We start from the raw sequence: 22,766 nt of genomic DNA, 5'->3' as shown, positions 1-22,766 counted from the left end.
CCAAACACCACGTTGCTCAAGGTGCATTTCACGAATAGACCAACCCGAAAAGCACACCAACCGACATGCAACATATGTAGAACATTCTTTTTCAAGAACAGAGGGGCACAAATAATGCTCAGAAAGCACTGAAAATCTGTTGATATATAACTAGTAGCCAACCACAAGGATCAGAACATGGGAGAAGATGTCTAGACTTCCATCCCGACAACATGGAAAATTGATCACAATCTCTAGCTAGATTCAGAAACCACCAGCCTAGCATACCAATACGGATTTTTGACTAAGCATTGATCACCACCGTCCTCCAAAAAGTTCTCATGGGTATAGAAAGATTTTGCCGTCTCATTTTGAAGTCGTCTTCTCCTTGGTCTTTTGGATCTTAAGAACCTTCTTCACGATCTTTTGCTCCTCAACAAGGAAAGCACGGATGATCCTATGATACATGAATGTCAGTAGATGAAATGGACAAAAGACACGTAATACTACTAAAAGGAAAGCATGTATGATTCTGTAATACATGAATGTCAGTAGATGAAATGGATAGAAGATTCATAATACTACTGTCCACTATGCTAGTCAGCATCAACAGGTGAAACTATGAAACCGTACTAACCTTTCCCTAACAGCCTGACCAGACAGAACACCACCATAAGGACGGTTCACGGTCCTCCTGTTCCTGGATAATCTGGATCTCTTGTACTCAGCAGGCCTCAGGTGAGGTATCTACAAGATATCAGAACATTGTTATAGCTTACATGAACAAACTCAACACAACATACAGCATGAAACAAATTTGCACCATCAAGGAATGTATTCCTTGCAGTACATTATTATTACAGAAGCAAGTTAGCTTCTGCAAAACTGCGACTACAAGCTGTACTGGTCTAAGAATATATTTCCCACAATATATAAATCAGTTAGCAGCCTATTATTGTGCCAGTGACAGATAGACATGAGGAATCAGCAAATCATTAAGTCAATATGTCATAACAATGCATGATTTGAATCACTTTGGAAGCTTCTATGAGTTGAACAAACGAACTAGTATCTGACATACAGGTACATATTACAGTTCATGAAGGCTTGCAACAAAGCCACAGGGCCTACTTCCCTATAATCTGATGCTGTGGATTATCTTTGTTCATTTACCAAGAAACCTTATCAACAAACGATTTAAAGACCATAACTAGCACAACTCCTTTGTTTGTATAACCAATTTGATTTGCATTGACCGACCATGTCTACCACTGTTGCAATTAATACAAATTGAACCCCCGGACACCACTGAAATACGCAAAAAGGGCAATGCATTCATGTAAACAACAGGTCCAATCTATCATTCAGTGAAACAGAACTGCTGCACAGGCACAGGCATTATGTCCAGAGACTAATCCAATCCCAGATAGCTGGTACACTAAGCTAAAGCCACACTATCGCAGCAGGATCGACAGCAAGATTGTTCTACGGTTCCCAATCTGAAAAGGCGTGCGGTGGCTTACCCCCTGGATCTTCTTGCCGGTGACCGGGCACTTGGGCCCGCTCGCCCGCTTCTTGGTGTACTGGTACACAAGCCTCCCTCCTGCAGCAATCGCGTGGCAATTAGAACGCCGAACAGCGGAAGAACTCAAATCGCCGTCATCAGGGGAAATCAGGCCGTGCGGAGGTGGATCTCACCTGGGGTCTTGACGACCCTGGTCTGGTTGGACTTGGTGGCGTAGCTGTGCCGCTTCCGGTACGTGAGCCGCTGCACCATGGCGTCGACCTCTCTCTCTCTCTCTCTCTCTGCTCGGGAAGCGGCGGCGGCGGCGGCTAAAACCCTGGGCGAATAAACTTGGTGGGATGAGGCAGGGAGCGGATAAAAGGGAGGGTGCCGGAAGCTGACCTAGATCGGACGGCTGCCGCCTGATCCTGTGATCCAAGGCTCAGCATGGATGGCCGTGAAGGCTGCGCTTACCGCTACAGAGTACAGACTACTCCGAACTCGGCGCATGTCAAGGCATCTGCTGCACTGGCCCACATGTCATTTCTCGCATTTTTCTTCCATGGTGTAACACAGAGGTTGCTCGCAACTTGTACTGTTTTTTTTGGTGCGGGTAGCTTGTGCTGTTTTCCAATGCAAACACGTTCGAAGTGTTATCAAGTAAAATTTCCCGAAATTTATTTGTCTTTCCCGTTGTTTTATGTTACTGTTTCATCTAGCTATTTTAGATTGTATACGTTTTTCAAAAATTTTAGATTTTAGATTGCATAAATATGCAACACTTTAATTTTTTTTAGTTAATATGCAACACTTTCATGAATTGCACTTGCATGATTCCTGTGGAGAAATTATATGAAGTTTCCGGGATAGTAGCTAGGTTGGAGGTTGAAATATTTCCATGGCCCGTGGCCTGTGGCTGGCCCGTCAGCGTTTGGCACGGCCTATGGGCTAGACGCATACCAGGCCCACCGCATGCCTCGCCGGTCGCCGACTCGCCGCTGCCGTGCGTGAACGTAGTAGCCGCCTAGCCGGACCGTCGCCGTCGGTACTCCCTAGCTTGTAGCTTGCCTATGGTGCGGTGCCGACCGGCCATCACTCTGAATCGATCTCCACCAGAGATCCGCACTTTTGCACGTCGTTCTACTTACACATTTTGCAAAGTAACTCGAGTTGAACACAACATACAAAAACATGGATCTCAAGATACTCAACTCGGGAGTTCGTTGCGGCAGCAACGTGCCCATTCGTCTTCGATTGACATGCATCTCTGTACAAGTATTTCATTCTGCGGCAAAATCGTTTGCACCCTAGAAGGTAGGTAGAACAGCTCTTCAAACCTCAAAGAGGGGAAAAAAAAAAGCTAACCGGGAAAAAAAGAGAGAAAAGAAGGTTCGAGGAGAGAAAAATCCGAAGAAAACCGAGGGAATTGACACTTGGAAGCCCTGCAACAGCACGGGTCGTCGATGAAGCGATCAGCACTTGTTGTGTATGGGGTCGGAGCCTCTCCGGACCCGGCGCTTGCTCATCCTGTCGGGGTCGAACACCGTGGAGGGAGGGGACCCGCCGCCCGCCGCGCCCTCCTTGGAAGCGTCAAGGCTGGCGCTGGCGCCGCTAGCAGCGGCAGCGCGGCTGCCGCCCGCGGCGGGCGTCCTCGTTGTCCGTTGCTCGGGCGGCATGGAAGCGCTCCGGGTTCCCGTCTGGCCGGTGGCGAGCACGGCCGCCGGCACTCTGACGCCGCGGACCTCGACAGGGCCGGAGCTCAGAAGAGCAGCAAGAACAAGAACCGCCAGCACCGCAAGCCTGAGGACTCTCATTCTCTCCTCTCCCTTGTGCAATAGCGGGGGGCGATCGATGCTAGCAGATTGCTGCTAGCTGTGACACACACTACTGCCGGAGCTTAGCTTTGTGACATGGTAATGCTGGTACTGGTATGAGAAGCTCCGGCTACCATCTCCGCTGTTTTACAATGCCAGCCCGCCTTGTGCGCCTTTGCGTTTGTAGTTATAGGGGGTCCCTCCCGTCTCTAGGCCGCATCTGAAACAGAGATGGGTGAGGGAGGAATGGGAGATCTCCGCCGGTCCAAAAGCGTAAAGCCCAAAGGGATGAACACCCAACAAGGCAACACATTGCCCTTTTTTCTTTGCACATACTTGAGGTTCGCTTGCGCATTTGCATGTAAACCCCGTGGCGTGGATTGGTACAAAGGAACAAAAGCGTCCGTGCATTGGTTATGATGTACTACTCCGTATGAGACATTGTTACCGGGTACTGTAACTACTGAAGGATTAGCGATTGTACTTACTGTGGTAGAAAAGGAAAGGAAAGTGGGCGTGACCACGAAGAAAAAGAAAAGGAAAGGAAAGAGCAAAGAGCTAGTAGTGCACTAGTGCATGCAGTAGTATTGTGGATCACTGAACGCTATTTTGGAAGATTCTGCCAGGTGGAAAACAAAGCGCGCGGCTTGGTTTGGAGGACTAGCAGCACTAGGAGTAGGAGGGCTCACCTACACTTTTGTTTTTCTAGGTTTGGATGCAGATCATCCAATCCAAACTGGCGCTTTCGCCCCGCGCGTACTTTGGAAGCTTCCCTATCAAGCAAGCCGAGCGCCCTCCCCCACGCGAGAACAGCGCGGCAAAGAGACGAGGACGAGAGGAAGCAGAAAAAACCAAGGTGGGGCAGAGGCGCAGAGCATGGCCTCGCGCTCCTGTGTGGTGTGCACTGTGCTGGAGCGAGCTCCTCTTTGTCGCTCGCTTTATGTTTCTTCCTCTTCCCGGCTTGTTCTTCTCGTCGCCTTGGATTGAGTGGGCCCGAGGCCGAAAGCATGGCCCGTTCAAAGATCCAAAGCGGAGGCCGGAAGCCCCGCCCGCCACGCCGCGCGGTAAAAGCACCCCGCCGCCGCTGTTGCCGCTCGTAGGGACATTCCCCTTCCCCTCCTACCTTTCGCTTTCTTTGGGTAAAATCCCCTGGCTGGTTTTAACTTAAAGCGCGCGGGTAGAGGAAAGCGAAGCATTTCTAATCAGCCGCTCACCGCCGTCCGCCGTGCCGTCGTGTGTCCTCGCCTGCCACTCCCCCCCCGCGCCGCCACTCCCGTCCCGCAGCGCGCGTGCGAGGCCCGGCAACGCCAAACGCGCCGCGCCCTCGCCAGCGCGACGAGCAGATGTGCCTGCCACAAACACCTTACCGAGAAAGAGAGAACAAGACCTCGATTTGATCACGATCCACAAGATGATCAGATCAGACTGGTCGCAAACAGACGGCACACAATGTTTCAGCTGTTGGCTCTCAAACGTCAGACTGGTGGCGACATGAAACAAGCGCTGGAAGTGGAGCTTATACAGTACATACATGTGCAGTGAACCCCTATGGCGAAAAGGAGCCCTGAATAGACCCTTCCCTAGCGAAATTGCTTCAAACGGGAGTGTGGCCAGCTTGGCCGATGGTACAAACTTAACGCGACAGCTTGGGCATGCGGAATCTCCCCCACTTCAGGAATGCATCAGATGTTTGCCTCTTCTAAAGGCAACGTTACCTCAAGGGTTTCAGTGCCTCGCCGGACTGTCAAGGTCACCTGATCCCCGACGCCGTAGTCATCCAGAACTCTCAGCAGATCAGATTTGCCTTTGACCTGCTCCATGAATGACGGTACAAGGAACAGAAGAAGGGTGTCATAAGACTATCCACGTCCTAAGAGCCTTCTGCAAGACTAAAGAGACTGAACAGAACTTCGTCAATAAGCGCTTACAGGTTTGCCGTCAACTGCAATGATGATATCTCCAAGAACAATGTTGCCAGCAAAACCCCTGCTGGTAGGAGCTAGACCTGCTTTGGCTGCAGCACTGCCCCCAGGAACCTACAGAGAAAGATCTGATGGGATCAGGGAATACCGCAGAGTACCAGAGCAATAAAACATTGACAGCATCCTGTTTGGCCAACAGAACAGAAGAGCACAACAGATTCAATCTACCTGCAGGATAAGAGCTCCGTTGCGAACATTAAGCTGATATGCTATTGGGTCTGGAGCAAAGTCCAGATTCAAGCCAGCACGGCGGACCTTAAGAGAGAAATGAAAAATAACTTAGACCAAAACAAATTGAAGAAACTAAGCACATGCCTCAACAATGAACAAATGAAAACAAATGATCTAATAAGAAAACAACCCAATTTGCTTACTCATGCTTCAATTTTTATTTATTTTTTTTGCAAAAAAGATCCTTCAAGGCACAGCAGAACATGCAGTGCAAGTGATTGCGTGAGGGGAGGGATAACTGGCTTTTAGTTAGGCAAAATTCAGACCAAAATAATTTCAGTGTCACTTAAAAAAAAAGGTCATTATACTGTTTAAAGAACTTGATCAGCCGAACCTTAGTCTCCAACAATGGATAACTTCTCATACCTTGCTTTAAGAAAAGGGAAAAAAGAAAAACAACTTGCTATGGAAATTCGAAGCATCTGATCTACAGTTATGCAAACCGTACTTACTGGGGACAATTGGAAATAAAAAAAATGTGTGCAAACATCTTAAATGGTAATAGTTTATTGATAGATTTCTCTCAATGGAAGACAATGTTTTATGCATGACAGACACGCTTGTCTTGACATATGGCATCACAGCAAGCCTGACAGGTGATTGCAAGGCCAAGTTTAGAAAACTTTGGAGAATGAAGATGGTAATGCGACTGAAAGGTATCCAGGCAACATACTTTTCCAAACTGAATTAGTTGAGGAGCGATTTTAAGTACAGTTGATGATGGGATGGCAAAACCAACACCTGCAGATGTTCCTGCAACTCGAAGAAACAGTTGCATTCAGCCTAATAACCATTGAAACTACATAAACTTAAGTTAAATTAAAGAATCTGATTTAAGCAATATGCACTACCAGGTCAATACAAACAGAATAAAACAAATTTATGGTCTAGTTAGCAGCTAGGATGTGCAGAATATACAATTATATATCAATCCATTTTTTTTAAGAGAATAGCGACATATATAAAACTCTTGGCCTCTAGAAGACTAGGATATAAGCCATTGTCAAATTACAAAATGCAAGTCATTCAATGTCGTAACAACAGCAGTCAATACAATGAACAATGCAATCTAGAAAATGAAACAGAAATACATGTAGTTCAACTTTGCGATCAGCTCGTTAAGACCATGAAAGCAACAGTTGTGAGACTACTGTTACATATGTCCCTTTCACTGATCTTGACTAAAGAGCGCAGATGCTGAGGTATGTGTAACCAGTGTTCAAAATTTCGGCCAAAATTTCGCGAATTTCGTGAAATTTCGGTCTTTTCGACAGTGACCGAAATTACTGTTTGCCCGAAATTTCGCTCTCTTCACCGAAAGATACACCTTTTGTCCAAATTTTGGCCGAAATTTCACGAAATTCGGTGTTTTCGATGGGGACCGAAACATTTCAAAAAATGAAATTCCAATCCCTGTGTGTAACCATGTATAGGTATATAAAGAACAAACATCTACTAGCAACATCTCATCATAAGGATTAATCTATGGATTTAGGTACCTAATCATGTTTTGCTAGTACAGTTTACATGACAAAATGGGATTAAACTTACCTGTCTGTGTAAAAATTGCTGTGTTAATACCAATCATATGCCCCTTTGAGTCAAGCAAAGGACCACCACTGTATGAGATTCATCAAAACAACATAGTTAGCAAAATGGTTTGCAATACCATTTTAGTTGAAGAAATCATAGCGCCTGAGATTTAATGAAGAAATAATGATGAAGTACAAGATCTTAATGATGTAGCAAGGCCAATTGCGTACAAATGACCATTTGCAATGCTAGTTCAACTTGCGGATCTAGGACCCGGGGGGGGGGGGGGGGGGGGGTGTCCAGCCCAAGTACTCTCTTGTATATGGTGTCAGGCATAGAGAAATAATGGCCCAGGAAGCCTGCACTGCCCCAGGCCCTAACGCAAGCTGCACCGGCCCATGTTCTTTTGACTATGTTCAGCCGGGGGCGTAGGAGGCAAACAGTAATAGATAGTAAAACAAGGGTATGGATAAGATAAAGCTCTACCTTGTATATTGAATTGTTCGAGAAAAAAAACTTGTATATTGAATGCGGTAAGCTAAAAATATCAGAACATCAAGTACGGAGAAATTGGTAACTAGCTTTCACAAAGAGGTTAGAAATTAAAGTCTGTCAGTCTCATAACTTGACGATGATGTTACTAAGTTTCACAGTAACATGCTAACCACTGATACAATAATTATGGTGACCGCTATAACAGGAATTTGGCCTGGAATCTGTGCACCATGAGTTCATGACACCTGATGCTAGTCGCTTAAATGAGTAGCAATTCCTCATTTGTATAGCCACTGATACAATAGTAATGTCTATTTTAAAATACTATTTCACCGTTTTGCACTTTTACAATAGACAAAGAACCTCTCTATGCAATTTGTAAAGTGGTATCAGGTATAAGTAGAAATCATATGTAAGTCAGGTGGAAAACTAGAGACAAAAAAGCTTAGGCTGTCTATGTGCTCAGCCAAGTATAACAGAAACATAAAACCAGTACTGAAGCATTACACTAGGTGCTAACAGTATCTTCTAAAGTGAGTTCTGAAATCTAAATTTTCGTTTGAAGAAGATAATTAGTATATAAAATCATTTGAAGCCAAAGCAACAAACCTGTTACCAGGGTTAATAGCTGCATCGGTTTGAACTCCACCCCCAATTGTCACCCCAGCTTGACTGAAAATATCTCGATTTAAACCACTGATAACACCAACAGTTAAAGTATGGTCAAAACCAAAAGGATTTCCAATTGCTAAGCATTGCTGACCAACTCTTAGGGCCGAGGATTGTCCCACATTAATTGGCTTCAAAAGATCTGTAGGAGCATCGACCTATTACATGTCCACGTATTAGTTACTGAAAGAAACTGATGGTTTAGAATTTTTCCAATGCAATGGACGATGAAAAGTTAATAAACACAATTATTGAACTCAGGACAGTATTACAAAAGGACTTTGATTAAATTGGTTAGCAAACGGGAGATGTGATTTTTCTAGTGAAAATAAAGGCTATCAAGTATTACACATTTACATCCTTCAATTTTTTTGACTTTCCACTTTCAAAGATCTGTGACATATGCCATCTGAGTCAATAACAAAAATAATTGATCAAGACACATGTAGAAGACTGAGATGGTATGTGAGATCAGTTGAGAACTATACTGCTGTGTATAAAAATTATTCTACTGCCTTCCAACAAAAACAACCATATCCTACATACATAACTCCTCCAGGTTCTGGGTTTTCCATTTCTGAACACTAGGAGGATTTAGATTTCCAATCCTAGGGTGAAAAGGAAGGGAACAGATACCCAATCTGTTTATTAGGAGGAATGTTTGGTAATGGAATTGGTCCTCTATGCTTTTTTTATGATGTCATACATTGAAATAAGATAAGGATGAGCTATGGTGAAATGACATGTAGCCTACAGAGCACTGCATTAGTCAAATACATCTTACCTTAAGAACAGCAATATCTTTAGCACGATCTGCACCAACCAATTTTCCATCAAAACTTTTCTGTATCCTTTCAAGTAGATAAAGGAGGCTATTAGTTTTCATGCATATACAAGAATGCTGGTACCTTTGTGGCTTCATCATACTTAGTTCAACGAATATATCCAAGCGAGTGCAGTTAAATAAGTATTTACCCTTCGGCAGCAAGAATGTTGACACGTGCAACGACTTCACCAGGCTTGGGATTTTTTGAAAGAGCACTACCAACCACTGTGAAACACAAAAAAGATGTGAGCTCATATTGCTCATAGCCTCATATACAGTAGAGGTGTGATCATCTCAGATTAACATACCATGATAATTTGTAACAACATGTCCAGAATCATCCCACACTACACCAGAACCATTTCCTTCAGGGATCTAAAATGGATGAGAAGTTTCATTGAAACAAGAGCGTCTCACACCTTTACTAATATTAATAATATGTCATTTAAACGATATCTGCAAAAGATACCAACAAGAACAGAACAACGAATCATCAAGTTTTTGTCTAGTACTCTAGTTTTAGCTCGATCAAATTATTAGATGGAGAAGAAAGAATAATGAGCATGTTTCTAATCCTTCTAAGGAGCATTAAACAATTAACAAATACTGTTGAGTCCGAACTTGGAACATGAAAATGCTTATAGTTTACCTCCACGATGCCAGTTACATTAAGCTGAGGCCGTAGTGTTGCATCAAAAATATTGACGACTGAGTAAGTATTTGTTTCAAAAAGCTCCGCGATCCGTTTCTGTCATTCAGGAGGATGACCCAAAGAGGTGTAAATATATTTTGAGAACAAGCTTACAGGATAAACCAAGGAAGTAGGCTCAACTGAGCACTGACCTCAGTTGGAAATAATGGGCCAGATGGGAAAATCTTAGGAGTCACATCCTCAATTTTGACAGATGGTTCACCCAAAGCAAGTGCTGCAGTAACAAAAGGCCAAATTAAAAGAGCCCAGACCATGAACAATTATAAAGTAACATGTTACAAAAAAGAAATTGCCTGTTCAGGTAAAAGGAGCCAGATAAATTTCTATAAATACCTAAATTCCAATGTCACTTAGTCCGAACCTGATAAGTACCTTGAAGAATGTAAGCTAAAACAAAAGGCTGACAAGGCAATAAGCTTCCTCTTTGACACAAGCAATAATGTTTTGCTTGACATTTCACCAAGATCACATGTTGCCCTCAATGATCTGGAAGATTCAATAAGGAAAAACAAAGAGAAGAAGATAGATGAGCAGTGAGCATCCAGCTAAGAAGTAAAAGGAAAGGATGAGAAAACTAAAACCTATCCAATCCGCTAGCAACACCAAAAGCAAGTGCAGAGTGTCAGTGGCATTAGTACTTGTTTTTTTTTGAAAGGTCAACAGAGATTTTTGCAGTTACAAGGTGGGATTTACATTGAAGGTGACAAAATGCTACACCAGGAATCTGCAACGGCGTCCTCGTGGGGACATTAGTACACGTCATCCTAATAGGCACCGTCACTTCCTCCGACTGATGTGCTACTCTTATTAACTAACCCGAAACGTAATTAAACTCCTATCCAATTCCAATCCTGAAGTGCCTCAAGTTAAAACGCACTGTATGAATCAGCACACATTACACTGACTGAGACGCACAAAAATACTTGGATGTTGGGAATTGGGGATGGAAGTGGAACCACCAACTACTGAACCGTGAACGCGAGCTAAGCATGTACAGTAGCAACCCAGAACTATTTGATTGTCATTCAAAATCATGAGGCGCAAAAACAAAAAAAAGCTAGTGCGCGGAAAGAGAACAGTCAGACCTCGGAGGCGCTTCCTCGCCGTCGTGGGTTGCCGAGGCGGCGCCCTCGACAACAACCCTCCGGCGGCTGATGCTACTGACCGCGGCGCGCGCGGAGGGCGCGGTGGTGGACGCGGCGCAGGGCAGGCACCGCATCCGAGGAGTCCTGGGTTTCCAGAGGGGTCGTGTCTGTGTGTGGCGCACGAGCTGCAAGACTGCAACTGCAATCGATCGGGAGTGGAGGATGCGGGATTGCGGTTGGGGGTGGAGGGAGAGCGGCGTTTCACATTCGAGTCCAAAAGGAATTGTTATTTGTGCATTAGCCCATCATAGCTATCGTCCTCGTCCCTCAATTTCCGAGCCCCAGCCCACCACGGCCCACTAGGCCCGCCTCTCGCGCGCCGCCTCTCCCTTCATTCCCTTCTTTCCCCCCGCCGCCGTGTCGCCGGCCTGACCCAACCAACCCAATGGCCGCCGCCGCCATCGCCGCGGCGCTCCTCCGCCGCTCCACCTCCTCCCCGAACCACCGCCTCATCCTCCCGCTCCTCTCCCACCTCCACCGCCCCTCGCCGCAACCCCTGTCCCCATGGCTCCCGCCCCAGCATCGCTTCTTCTCCTCCGCCGACACGGCCGGTGATCCCAATCCGAAGCCGCCGCCTCTTGACCCGAAGCAACTATGGAGCGAGCTCTCCGCATGGGACCCCGCCGCCGGCTCCACCCACCTCCCGAAGGCCACGTGGGACGCCGTGGTGGCCCTCGTCCGCGGCTTCGCCAAGAGCCCGGCCATGTGCGACCAGGCGCTCGCGCTCTACGTCCCATCCTCCGCCTTCCCCACCTACGTCCGCCGCTTCCGCACGTTCCTCCTCCCGCGCCTCTCCAGGGACTCCGCGGCGCATCTCCTCTCCCTCCCTGCCGAGGAAGCGCACGCGCTACTCCTCCCGGCCTTCGCCGAGTTCTGCATCGCCAACTTCGCGGACGAGCTGAAGCAGCACAGGTCGGTGATGACCGCCGCCGACCTCACGGCGCCGGACACCTGGTACCCCTTCGCGCGCGCCATGCGCCGCAAGATCGTGTACCACTGCGGCCCCACCAACAGCGGCAAGACGCACAACGCACTCACCCGCTTCGCCGCCGCCAAGTCCGGGGTTTACTGCAGCCCGCTCCGGCTCCTCGCCATGGAGGTCTTCGACAAGGTCAATGCCCTCGGAGTCTACTGCACCCTCCGCACCGGCCAGGAGGTTAAGGAAGTGCCTTTCGCCAACCATGTCGCATGTACCATTGAGATGGTGTCCACCGAGGAGCTCTACGAAGTTGCCGTGGTTGATGAGATTCAGATGATGGCTGACCCAGTCAGGGGCTTTGCATGGACACGCGCTGTGCTTGGGCTCAAGGCAGATGAGATACACCTCTGTGGTGACCCTAGTGTGCTCAAGATTGTCCGCAAGATTTGTGCAGATACCGGAGATGATTTGGAGGTGCATCAGTATGAGCGATTCAAGCCTCTTGTTGTTGAGGCAAAGACACTTCTTGGGGACCTCAAGAATGTACGCTCTGGTGACTGCATTGTTGCTTTCTCACGCAGGGAGATATTCGAGGTGAGGCTGGCAATTGAGAAGTTTACAAAGCACAAGTGCTGTGTTATTTATGGAGCTCTGCCACCAGAGACACGACGGCAACAAGCAAAGCTTTTCAATGAGCAGGATAACGAGTATGATGTTCTTGTAGCAAGTGATGCAGTTGGTATGGGGCTGAACCTTAACATTAGGAGGGTTGTATTTTATAACTTGGCCAAATACAATGGGGAAAGGATGGTACCAGTTCCTGCCTCGCAGGTAAAGCAGATTGCTGGCCGTGCTGGTCGGAGGGGCAGTATTTACCCTGATGGACTCACAACAACTTTCTTGAAGGACGATTTGGATTATTTGATTCAGTGCCTGCAGCAGCCGTTTGAGGAGGCACAGAAAGTTGGTCTTTTTCCTTGCTTTGAGCAAGTGGAAATGTTTGCCAGCCAATTCCCAGACCTTTCTTTCAATGACCTGTTGGATAAATTTCGTGATAACTGTCGCATTGATAAGACATACTTTATGTGCCAGCAGGACAGTATCAAGAAGGTTGCTAATATGCTCGAGAGGGTCCAGGGGCTATCCCTCAAGGATCGCTACAATTTCATTTTTGCTCCAGTTAATATAAGGGATCCAAAAGCCATGTACCATCTTCTAAGATTTGCCACTCACTATAGCCAAAGCCGTCGTGTTAGCATCGCAATGGGAGTGCCAAGGGCTTCTGCAAAAAATGACACTGAGCTTCTGGACCTTGAGACAAAGCACCAGGTCCTATCAATGTATTTGTGGCTGTCACATCATTTTGAGGAAGACAACTTTCCTCAGGTGCAGCAAGCTGAGCAAATGGCAATAAGTATTGCTGATTTACTTGGCAAGTCACTTGCAAAAGCATGCTGGAAGCCTGAATCAAGAAAACAACCTAGGCAGCAACGAGAAGACAACAATGAGTGCAATGAGGAACAGGCATCAAATGACAGTGCAAAAGATGTTTCTAAAGATGGTTATGAACGGCCAAGGGCACTTGCCAAAACAATTGTGAGGTAATAGCTCCAACCCATCTTTCCTAACAAAGCCAGCTTTTAGCAAGTGGATTGCCAAGTAAATCAATTAGGAAGAATAATTGGAAGTTCACTTTCAGATATTCTGGATTTGTTCTTTGCCTCCTTGATTGGAGAATTATCTGAATATGAACTGTCAAGCAGTATCTCATAGTTTTGATCTGATGTGCTCTTAGCCAACTTTCCTGTTCCCGTCCTGATTTATTTTTAGCTGGAAATTGTTCCTTGCTTTGCTATATGTTCAGAGCTTGTATTCGGTATGATCCTTGCTTGTGAAGCTGCTTGCTGCTCCCAGAACACAAGCACTTATAATAAATTTGGGTCTGTCCTTAGATAAATGAGTTCGCCTGAGGCCCTGAAGTACATTAATTGCTGATGAATCGATCACGAGTTTATTATGGTAAAATGCATATTTCTGAGCAAGCACTGTATTTTATAAAAATGTTGTGGACCTGTGAAATAATCGCACCATGAGCCACTAAGAGAAGTGCATACCTCATTGTCACTACAAAATCACCAGAACGAACAAACATTTATTTCATGAACCTGTGACTTATGGTGTCTTTAGATTTGTTTTGGATGATCATGAAGTAATGAAAACTGTATATTTTGTGACATCAATGAGCATTCAATGCTGAAAACAGCTTCAGTGGACGAGTTCAAACTGAAAATATTATGGTAGTATACCGCTGGCAAACTTCAAGTTGGTGCTAGCCACAATATGTGCTTACTGTTATTTTTTAGTCTGTTGATTGGAGCTAGTCGAGATGTTACCATTCAGGAAGAAATTGCTCGCAACCAGGAAATATTTGCACCTATCCATGATGCATCTGGTTGAGAAAAAAAAATGAGAAGCTGTTATTTTGGTTAACATTAATTGCTAATGGCAATATGTTGTAAATTCCATTAGTAAAGTAGCAGTAACTTTTCGGTTAACTGGTGAAATTATATGGTTATTATATCATTGTGCATGTCTGGAACTCAGTGATTTTTGTAAAAGTGCCATGCTCTTAGGCATTTTTTGTTAGCTTAAAAAGTTGCAGTATGCCAAATTCCCTATCCTATATACACACTTTTTTGTGTGTGCACCATGCAATGTAACAGCCGACATTTAATAGATAGGTTGTTTTTTTATATATATTCGAAATGTGCTTGTGACGATTAAGCTCACCGAAATTTCTTGATCATTTCCCAAAAGGACCTTCATTACAATTTCCCATGATCATTGTTTTGAGAGAAATTCGTCCCTGAGGTGCCTCAGAATTTTGTTGCACTGGTTGAGGATGTTTTCCCCATTTCATTGGGATATCTCGGTTACCTATGCTTTCTTTCTTTTTGCAGGAAATGGCAAGATAAGGTCAACCAGAACTCTCCTCCTCCCTTGAACTTCGCGGCTTGAAATTCCCATGGGTTGATCAACAGATCAAGCCCAATTGGATGCTATGAAAAGACCCTGTTGAGCCAAGTTGGGACAGCTCGTTCAATTCCAACCGCACCTATGGCATCCCATGGCTGTTTTCTCAGGGGGTTTTCTCAGGGGGTGTTTGGATACCTCATGCTAAAATTTAGCACCTATCACATCAAATGTTTGTATGTTAATTAGGATTATTAAACATGGACTAATTACAAAACTAATTGTACAGATGGAGTCTAATTCGCAAGACGAATCTACTAAGCCTAATTAGTCCATGATTTGACAATGTAGTGCTACAGTAACCATTTGCTAATGATGGATTAATTAGGCTTAATAGATTCATCTCACGAATTAACATTGGGGTTCTGCAATTAGTTTTATAATTAGCTTATGTTTAGTCCTCCTAATTAGCATCCGAACATCCGATGTGACACTGCTAAAGTTTAGCACCTAGTATCCAAACACCCCCTCAGTTGACTTCGCTAGTTTTGTCTGTTGGAGCTCAGATTTGTTATCCTGGAACGACACTGAAGCCTTACCAGATGGTGTGCTGAATAGCTGTCTATTTCAATGGCACCACGGGAGATCTACCCTGACTAGCTGAATAGCTTTTTTTTTTTAGGGCAAACTAGCTGAATAGCTGTTGTGCAATAGTTGATTGCACGGCAAGCAACAACTACGAGGGTCAAGATGTTAACCGCAGTTAAATTATTTATTTCGTGTTATGCTACATTAGAATAGTGGTAATAGCCTAATAGGTAGGAACTGCCATATGACAGTTTTCATCAATTATGTATTCAGGATGTTTGTGGTTGTTTAGTTACCTCGACGCTCTTTATATTGTAATTTTTGGAGAGCACATTAATCACAACATTTTGGCTTGGCGTGTGTTTTCGGATTTTAGGTGCTAAGACTAATCCCAGTGCAGGTTTCATAGAAGTTTCATGCACATTAATTAGGGTGCCATGTCAGCATTTTTGATTATGTGGCAGTGAGTTAATGAGGAGAGAGGTAAGAGGGGTTTCATCTAAATGAAACCATGTATGCACAGTTACCAACACAGTTTGTGTCTTGCATGTAGTGCATATGAAACTACACCATAAAATTTTGCATTGTAGAGGTAGTTTCAAACACAATTTCATTTTTCACGTTGCTTATGTGGCTATCTTGGAAACATCAAAATGAAACTCTCCATTAGTATTTGCCTAAGTGGACACGGTTTGTCGTTGTCTGAAATTGGCGAAACCAAGGTGGTTCGACGGGATGCTGCGCAGTTCTAGGTACAGGCCCCACATAACGATCTATGCAAGAAGTGGAGGCTGGGACTGGGGTTCAGACTGTTTTCTGATTGTTTTAAGGGATTGGGAGCCAGTTCGTGGAATTCAATCTAGCAGGAACCTTCACTAGTAATCGTACTAGCTTCCGTGCCTTCCGATTTTCCGCCTTAATCTCCTCCATAAGAGGGTTGGGGGATTAGCCAAACAAGGCTTTAGTGTATTTTTATAACCTTTTTTTATGATTTTGTAATTTGTAGTCGTTTATGGTAGAGTTCCCCGCGCCGCCCCCCCGCGGCCCCCCCCCCCCCCCCCCCCCCCCCCCCCCCCCCCCCCCGCGGCCCGGCCCGTTAGGCCTACTCAAAGCATCGGAAAATTACCACTAGGCCACGGCTCACGGGGCCCAACCCAACCGTACTCAAACCGGCGGCAAGCGCGAATCTCCGCGCGGCCCGGTATAAAAACCCCCAACTAGCCGTCCACCCGCCTCTGGCCCTTCGGTTTCCTCACTCCCCTTTCTCCCCACCGCGCGCAGCCGCGCACGCCAGCAGCAGCCAGCCTCCCTATCCCCGAGGAGAGTGCTAAAACCCTAGAGCCCCTCGCGAAAGGGGTTTTTCGATTTGCTGGCGATGCGGACCGCCGAGGAGAAGGGCAAGAGGGCGAGGACCGACGGCGCCGAGGAGGATGGGGGAGAGCCCATCGACCGCGCCCTCCTCCTCTCCATCGAGAAGCTCCAGGAGGTCCAGGACGAGATCGAGAAGGTGAGTCGCTTCGCTTCCTAAGCGGTTTAGGATTTTCATCCGCCTCATTTGTCGCGCTATGAATTGTGATTGCTCCGTCACTGGAGAATTTTCACTCGCTGGGTGAGGTACTTAGGAGGTTGTTGGAATTTTGGTCGTTTTTCCAGCGGTTTCCGCGTGAGATTTTAGTGGAGGTTTCGCTGCGGTTCAGGGTGATCTGCGAGATGGTTCCGCTGTGACTCGGCGTTGGGTGATTGATTGGTTGATTGTGGCCTGGGTGGAAGAATTTGTTTTGGGGAATCGGGATGGGATGGAGGGTTTTCTCTCTGCGCCCTGTTTAGTGCGAGGATGGATGGAAGACTTTCTGTGTTCGTGCGGAATCGTGAAAAATTAGACGCAACAAGGCACGTGCCGAATGTAAAGTCGGAATCCACTTGCTTGTGAGCCTAAGCAAGCGAATTGTAGAATCTTGCAATTGCGTAGCTTGACTTATGATTTAGGAAACCGATCATTGTTGTAAGTGTTGAATGCTTCAGGAAAGTAAAATTTGATGTTGAATGTCATCGTGGAAACGCACGCCCTGGCTAAATTTACATTACTCCCATGTACATGACGAATTGCAATTTACATTACTCCCATGTACATGGCGAATTGCTGTTTCGTATGCAATTTTTGTGAGGGCTGTTTCAATGTATTTTAAGTGTAGGCTTTCTCTCATAGCATCAATTTGTTACAGGTTAATGAGGAAGCAAGCAATGAGGTTTTAGAGGTGGAACAGAAATACAATGAAATTCGCAGACCAGTTTATGCTCGACGCAATGAAGTTATCCAGAAAATTCCAGATTTCTGGCTGACAGCGGTTTGCATATCTTCTATTATGATTTGTGTTGCATCCCCTCTTTTACTGGAAGTGCTTAATGATTTGTGACACTGCTGTGTGCTGACCCTGCAGTTCCTAAGCCATCCTATGCTCGCTGATCTTTTAACCGAGGATGATACACAGGTACCTTTGGCATGTGTTTAGCTTTTGGATCTTTGTTAGTACAAATTAGCAGATATAAATAAAATCAAATAATTAGAACACCTGTATACTGTGAAACTCTCTGAAACCTGTCGGCAAATCGAAGCATCTTTATGTACTCAGGAACTTTCAATGTTCTTTCTGTTGTAGATTTTTAAACACTTGGAATCTGTATTTGTGGACTCAGAGGATGTTAAATCGGGCTGCTCTATTACTCTAGTAAGCTTCTTTTGAATCTTCTATAACTTATTTTTAATTTTTCTTTTAAACTCTGTTTTTACTATCTACTTACCTTGAACTGGAAGACCTTTTCTTCCAATCCATATTTCGAAGATAAAAAGCTTACAAAGACGTATTCCATGAGTGATGATGGAACAATCACAGTAAAGGCTACCTCCATTAAGTGGAAGGCAGGAATGGTATTGTCCCTTGACCATCATACTATGTGTTTTACATGCCAACTTCCTGCCAAGAGAACCTAATGAGTTTTCTCATTTATACATTAGGATATTGTCAATGGAAAGGCATGCACCAAGCAGGGTGACAAGCGACTACTGGTTGATGAAAGGTATCTAGTTTCCATTTGAGCACAAAATTTTCCCATTGCTAGTTTGTAGTAAGTGATGCACAATTACATAATCAAACAATCTATGCATGCTAGCTTTTTTTCTGATGTCAATATTGTCCGAGCCTCCAAGGGATAGCATTCTTTCTGCCATTTTCATTTCCGTGTTATCTTGTCAACAGCTCAGGACTAGCTGAAATATTCATGAAAATGTGTTGTATACTAGTGCCTAGTGGTTTAGTGGCTGCTTGATCTTGTGATTTGGCATACATAACATGCTTAATCCAATATAATCGCATGGTTTATTGGAGAATACCTGACAAGGTCATGCCTCCTGATGTATCTGTAAGCATTGGTTTTCCCTTTCCACAGAGATCCGATAGATAGTCTTGTTGCTATTTGCAAGATTGTCATTTTGTGTGCTTGGAAAATGTTCTCTCTTTTTTCTTTCCTCTTCTTTTACCTGGTTTATGCATTACATCATTTATTGAGTATAGTAAAATGTCTCTCAATTGATTTGCAAGTTGGAGATTCTGTAAAGTTGTCTTCCATTTGTTTTGCAGTTTCTTCACTTGGTTCAGTGATACAGAGAATGAAAGTTTTGCTCACGGTGAGATGGATCAGGTATAACAATTTCCAGGTCTTACCGTTGAGGTTGGGACCTAAAAAATATAGCATGTTCCAGATGAGGATGTTCTCTGATAACCCCCATTACATAGGTGGCAGACGTCATCAAGGAAGATTTGTGGCCTAATCCTTTGAAGTATTTCAACAATGTTAGTGGTTCTTTTGTGACAAGTGATTCAGTCTGTTTCCTTTTTATATCCTTGTATCTTGTGCTGAAATCTCTCAATGCAGGAGCTAGAAGGCGAGTTTGAACAAGAGGATGATGAAGAGGTAATTCAATCCTTTTTTGTGTGGTTCTATTCCTTAGGCAAAAGTGCATTGCGTTTTTTTCTCTGTTACTACCTACTTTTTTTCTGTTGCATCTGGCCATTAGGTTAATCCGTTAATGGTACTGCTATCATGTCATGTATCATGGTTAATGTGCCATTTAGACATCCACTATACACCATAGAATGCTTAGTCATGTTTGTTATATCATCTATATGCGTCTATTATTTGCATATGCAGATTGGAGATGTTGAGAACCGTCGCATCACTGTATCCATTCTACACCTGTATTTACCATTCTCCTGCAATGTTTCTAGGGATCTGATGAGGAGGAAGCCGAAATAGAAGATGAGGAGGATGAAGAGGAGACCTGAGTCCTCATCGGGTTTGATAACTTATGTCTGCAGAATGAGTGAGACCGGGCCTCCAGAGGGCTGTGGAAAGAAGTGTCCCCTTTTGCGGTGTTTGGTGCTTGCCTTAGTTGGTTTAGGAGCTATTTTCAGAACTTCGGTTTATGGATTGAGAAGCGAACTCATGGGTGTTTCTGTACGTGCAAATGTAATCCACTACTTGGCCTTCTAATTATTTGCTGTAGTTGCAGAAAGTATCGATAGCTATCATGGCTATTCGAGTATTCGTAGTATTTGTGCGCAATGCTCTTGCCCATCCTGGTGGTGTTGGTGTTGGGGGGTTATGCAGTGGATTTCTTATGAAGGTATACATCTGTTTGGATACGAGGTGTTAAATTTTAACAGTGTCACATCAAATGTTCGGATGCTAATTAGGAGGACTAAACATGAGCTAATTATAAAACTAATTGCAGAACCTTGTGCTAATTCGCGAGACAAATCTATTAAGCCTGATTAATCCATCATTAGCAAATGGTTACTGTAGCACTACATTGTCAAATCATGGACTAATTAGGCTTAATAGATTCGTCTCACGAATTATACTCCATCTGTGCAATTAGTTTTATAATTAATTTATATTTAGTACTCCTAATTAGCATCAAACATCCGATGTGACAGGTGTTCCCGGCTGCAGCGAGATAATTTTGGAGCCGGATAGGCATGTGAGTCGAGTCTTTTGAGACACGCATGCAGTTCCTCTTTTCTTCTTCCCCGCCTTCGTATATCGCTCCCTCCCAACGGGAACCATCGCAGTTTCTTGCGGTCCGGCGCCGGCATCTTGCCCGACCATCGCCGGTCCGGCCTGCCACCCAAAAACCTTGCTAAAGACATTCGATTCGCATAGGTTTTGAATTAGTTTCAGATGACGGAGATCAAATCACAGCAAGCACCAGCAAAAGCAGACAGTGATCTAAAGACGAGCGTCCGCCGTTGCCACGGAGTAGCAGCATCTCCCGAATCTTTCCATGGCGCGGCTGAAGAGAGGCACGTAGGCGCTCACGCCCCCGTCGCCGGAGAAATCCCGCACGATGAAGACGGAGCCCTCGTTCGGCAGGTACCCGGGCATGAAGAGGAACGGCCGGCCACCGCCCAAGTCCAGGTCGCAGAACGCGGCGTGCAGCAGGCTGTCCACCTCGACGTCCGGGCTGAGCACCTTCTCCGCCGCGTCCGCCGCCGGCACCAGCCCCTCCTCCTCCACCGCCCCGGAGCCCGCGAAGTCGACGAAGGACCGGAAGTAGTCGCCGTCGACGCGGGCCACCGCCCGGCACACGAGCTCCGCGGCGTGCCGCAGCGGCCGGTTCACCAGCTCCCGCGCGGTGGCGGCCGGCCACGCCCAGAGCACGACGTTGCCCGTGTATCCCTCGGGTATCCGCGGGGCCCCGTTCATTCGAGCTCGTCCGTTCACGGCGACGCGCAGCCTGGTGACCGCGCCGCCGTCGAGCCCGCGCGCCCTCGTGACGCACCGCCACAGGTGCGCCACCAGGCACACCGTCGTGCTGTACGGCCGCGCAGCCCGCGCCGACGACGCTCGCGACCTGAGCTCGGAGAGCAGCTCACGGGTGAAGTGCGCCCGGTGCACGACCACCACGTCGTCGGCGTCGTTGCTTCTGCTGCGCGCCGCCTTCGCACCGTGAGGCGGCTTGAACTCGACGCCGCGGTGATCGAACTCGACCCGCGGCGGGACCCGGGGGAGGAAGAGAGACGCCCGGTCGTGCACCGGAGCCGGGTCGATGGGGACCCCGCGGGTGGCCTGGCCCCACGCGAGCAGGAAGTTGCAGGCAGCCTGCCCGTCGGCCACGGCGTGGCTCATGGTGTGGCCGACGGCGAGCGATCCGCACGCGAACCGCGTGACCTGGACCATCAGCAGCTCCTCCTCGTCGGCGGCCGGGTGCAGGCCCGACACCGCGGATGAAGGCTGCAGAAGCGCGGGCATGACGCTGTCGAGCGCGACGTCGGCCGTCGCCTCAATGAACCGCGCGCCCGCGTCGCAGAGGATGATCGCGCGGCTGCCCCGAGCGTTGGCGCCGAGGCGGCCGGCCCACTCGCGGTACTCGGCGAGCGCCCTGGCCAGCCCCGCCTCGAGGACGGCGTTGTTGGGCGGGGCCGGCGGGCGGAAGAAGCTTATGCCGGAGATGTACTCGTCGAAGCTGGCCTTGTCGAACACCGTGAGTGGGACGGCGTCCGCCGCCGGGAATGGGACGCCGTTGGCACCGTAGGCGGGCCTGACAGCCTTCGACGAGTGCACGGTGATCTTCATGCCTGCTGATCACTGTGCGGTGCGCGCGCGTCGTTGGGAAGCTAATGCAGACATCCAGGAGATGATGATGTGGATTGATGGGTGGCGCTATATTTTGAACAAGAATAACCACCGACCCGAGCGCGCCAATGCAAGTCCCGGTATCCTGCTTGTCCTGCTTGCCGCCTTCCCCGCTATCCTGTCCCTTACCTTCTTCTACTACCGCCACTGTCCCTAATAGCCGGGATTTACTTTGGACCGCCATTGCAGCATGCGCAAGCCAGGGAGTCCCAAATTATGGGTGTCACAAATGTGACAACTCGTCTCATCGACCTGTTTTGGTTGTAGCCTAGGCAAGCCAGGGCTACTCTTTGGCTGTTTTGGCACAAACTGGTTTGCACTTGTTAATCCTACTCCTGATAGAATTTAATTAGCTGATGCAAAGCATTACTCACTAATGCCGAACTCACAGTTCAAACCTATCTGTATAGCCTTAGCACCTTGCTGTTAGCTAGGTGTAGGATGCGGTTGGCAGCGCCATCTCATACTCTCATTCAACTCGTAGGCTCGCAGCTGACTGATTGGTCCTGTTTGGTTACATTTGCTTATTTTTAGCACCCGTCACATCGAATATTTAGATACTAATTAGGAGTATTAAACGTAGACTATTTACAAAACCCATTACATAAGTGGAGCCTAAACGGCGAGACAAATCTATTGAACCTAATTAGTCCATGATTTGACAATATGTTGCTACAGTAAACATTTGCTAATGATGGATTAA

At 46.5% G+C, this 22,766-nt stretch overlaps 5 protein-coding genes across 5 annotated transcripts; 2 read left to right on the top strand and 3 right to left on the bottom strand.

Annotated features, from left to right (window-relative positions):
• Positions 1 to 115: 115 nt before the first annotated feature.
• On the bottom strand, positions 116 to 1,842 carry LOC117862522 (large ribosomal subunit protein eL34). The gene is made up of 4 exons (XM_034746013.2): positions 1,678 to 1,842; positions 1,503 to 1,582; positions 617 to 726; positions 116 to 436 (listed from the first exon to the last, which is right to left on the bottom strand). Exons 1-4 carry the CDS (start codon positions 1,754 to 1,756, stop codon positions 346 to 348), a joined length of 360 nt encoding a protein of 119 aa, XP_034601904.1. The 5' UTR covers positions 1,757 to 1,842; the 3' UTR covers positions 116 to 345.
• A 2,881-nt stretch (positions 1,843 to 4,723) lies between these two features.
• LOC117863608 (protease Do-like 8, chloroplastic) lies at positions 4,724 to 11,043 on the bottom strand. The gene is made up of 13 exons (XM_034747408.2): positions 10,831 to 11,043; positions 10,107 to 10,231; positions 9,877 to 9,959; positions 9,683 to 9,781; positions 9,342 to 9,408; positions 9,183 to 9,258; positions 8,992 to 9,058; positions 8,148 to 8,365; positions 7,062 to 7,129; positions 6,184 to 6,263; positions 5,448 to 5,534; positions 5,226 to 5,333; positions 4,724 to 5,108 (listed from the first exon to the last, which is right to left on the bottom strand). Exons 1-13 carry the CDS (start codon positions 10,962 to 10,964, stop codon positions 4,980 to 4,982), a joined length of 1,341 nt encoding a protein of 446 aa, XP_034603299.1. The 5' UTR covers positions 10,965 to 11,043; the 3' UTR covers positions 4,724 to 4,979.
• Positions 11,044 to 11,200: 157 nt separating this feature from the next.
• Positions 11,201 to 15,723, top strand: LOC117863607 (ATP-dependent RNA helicase SUV3L, mitochondrial). Its single transcript, XM_034747407.2, has 2 exons — positions 11,201 to 13,410; positions 14,770 to 15,723. Exons 1-2 carry the CDS (start codon positions 11,276 to 11,278, stop codon positions 14,825 to 14,827), a joined length of 2,193 nt encoding a protein of 730 aa, XP_034603298.1. The 5' UTR covers positions 11,201 to 11,275; the 3' UTR covers positions 14,828 to 15,723.
• Positions 15,724 to 16,601: 878 nt separating this feature from the next.
• On the top strand, positions 16,602 to 19,990 carry LOC117865799 (NAP1-related protein 1). The gene is made up of 10 exons (XM_034750036.2): positions 16,602 to 16,877; positions 17,593 to 17,715; positions 17,809 to 17,859; positions 18,028 to 18,096; positions 18,183 to 18,296; positions 18,384 to 18,445; positions 19,006 to 19,066; positions 19,162 to 19,218; positions 19,301 to 19,339; positions 19,654 to 19,990. The coding sequence occupies exons 1-10, from the start codon at positions 16,746 to 16,748 to the stop codon at positions 19,708 to 19,710; spliced, it is 765 nt and encodes a 254-aa protein (XP_034605927.1). The 5' UTR covers positions 16,602 to 16,745; the 3' UTR covers positions 19,711 to 19,990.
• A 213-nt stretch (positions 19,991 to 20,203) lies between these two features.
• LOC117865666 (agmatine coumaroyltransferase-2) lies at positions 20,204 to 22,312 on the bottom strand. The gene has a single exon (XM_034749892.2). The coding sequence runs from the start codon at positions 22,001 to 22,003 to the stop codon at positions 20,657 to 20,659; it is 1,347 nt and encodes a 448-aa protein (XP_034605783.1). The 5' UTR covers positions 22,004 to 22,312; the 3' UTR covers positions 20,204 to 20,656.
• Between the last annotated feature and the right edge of the window lie 454 nt (positions 22,313 to 22,766).

The sequence above is a fragment of the Setaria viridis genome, chromosome 7, assembly GCF_005286985.2.
Source record: "Setaria viridis chromosome 7, Setaria_viridis_v4.0, whole genome shotgun sequence".
Classification (NCBI taxonomy): Eukaryota; Viridiplantae; Streptophyta; class Magnoliopsida; order Poales; family Poaceae; genus Setaria; species Setaria viridis.
Note: the sequence above shows the minus strand (reverse complement) of the source record. Positions and strands in the feature narration are given on the sequence as shown.

Bases quoted from the DNA above. Each gene is read 5' to 3' on its own strand.
- LOC117863607 (XM_034747407.2), top strand. From the start codon at position 11,276: ATGGCCGCCGCCGCCATCGCCGCGGCGCTCCTCCGCCGCTCCACCTCC. The intron at 13,411-14,769 runs GTAATAGCTCCA...TTCTTTTTGCAG, and splicing joins CTTGCCAAAACAATTGTGAG to GAAATGGCAAGATAAGGTCA.
- LOC117862522 (XM_034746013.2), bottom strand. From the start codon at position 1,756: ATGGTGCAGCGGCTCACGTACCGGAAGCGGCACAGCTACGCCACCAAG. The intron at 727-1,502 runs GTAAGCCACCGC...GATATCTTGTAG, and splicing joins CCGGCAAGAAGATCCAGGGG to ATACCTCACCTGAGGCCTGC. The intron at 437-616 runs GTTAGTACGGTT...CATGTATCATAG, and splicing joins GGTCAGGCTGTTAGGGAAAG to GATCATCCGTGCTTTCCTTG.
- LOC117865799 (XM_034750036.2), top strand. From the start codon at position 16,746: ATGCGGACCGCCGAGGAGAAGGGCAAGAGGGCGAGGACCGACGGCGCC. The intron at 18,446-19,005 runs GTATCTAGTTTC...TTTGTTTTGCAG, and splicing joins CGACTACTGGTTGATGAAAG to TTTCTTCACTTGGTTCAGTG. The intron at 19,340-19,653 runs GTAATTCAATCC...CAATGTTTCTAG, and splicing joins AACAAGAGGATGATGAAGAG to GGATCTGATGAGGAGGAAGC.
- LOC117863608 (XM_034747408.2), bottom strand. From the start codon at position 10,964: ATGCGGTGCCTGCCCTGCGCCGCGTCCACCACCGCGCCCTCCGCGCGC. The intron at 7,130-8,147 runs GTTTGTTGCTTT...AATCTCATACAG, and splicing joins GCTATTAACCCTGGTAACAG to TGGTGGTCCTTTGCTTGACT. The intron at 5,334-5,447 runs GTAGATTGAATC...CTTTCTCTGTAG, and splicing joins ACGGAGCTCTTATCCTGCAG to GTTCCTGGGGGCAGTGCTGC.
- LOC117865666 (XM_034749892.2), bottom strand. From the start codon at position 22,003: ATGAAGATCACCGTGCACTCGTCGAAGGCTGTCAGGCCCGCCTACGGT.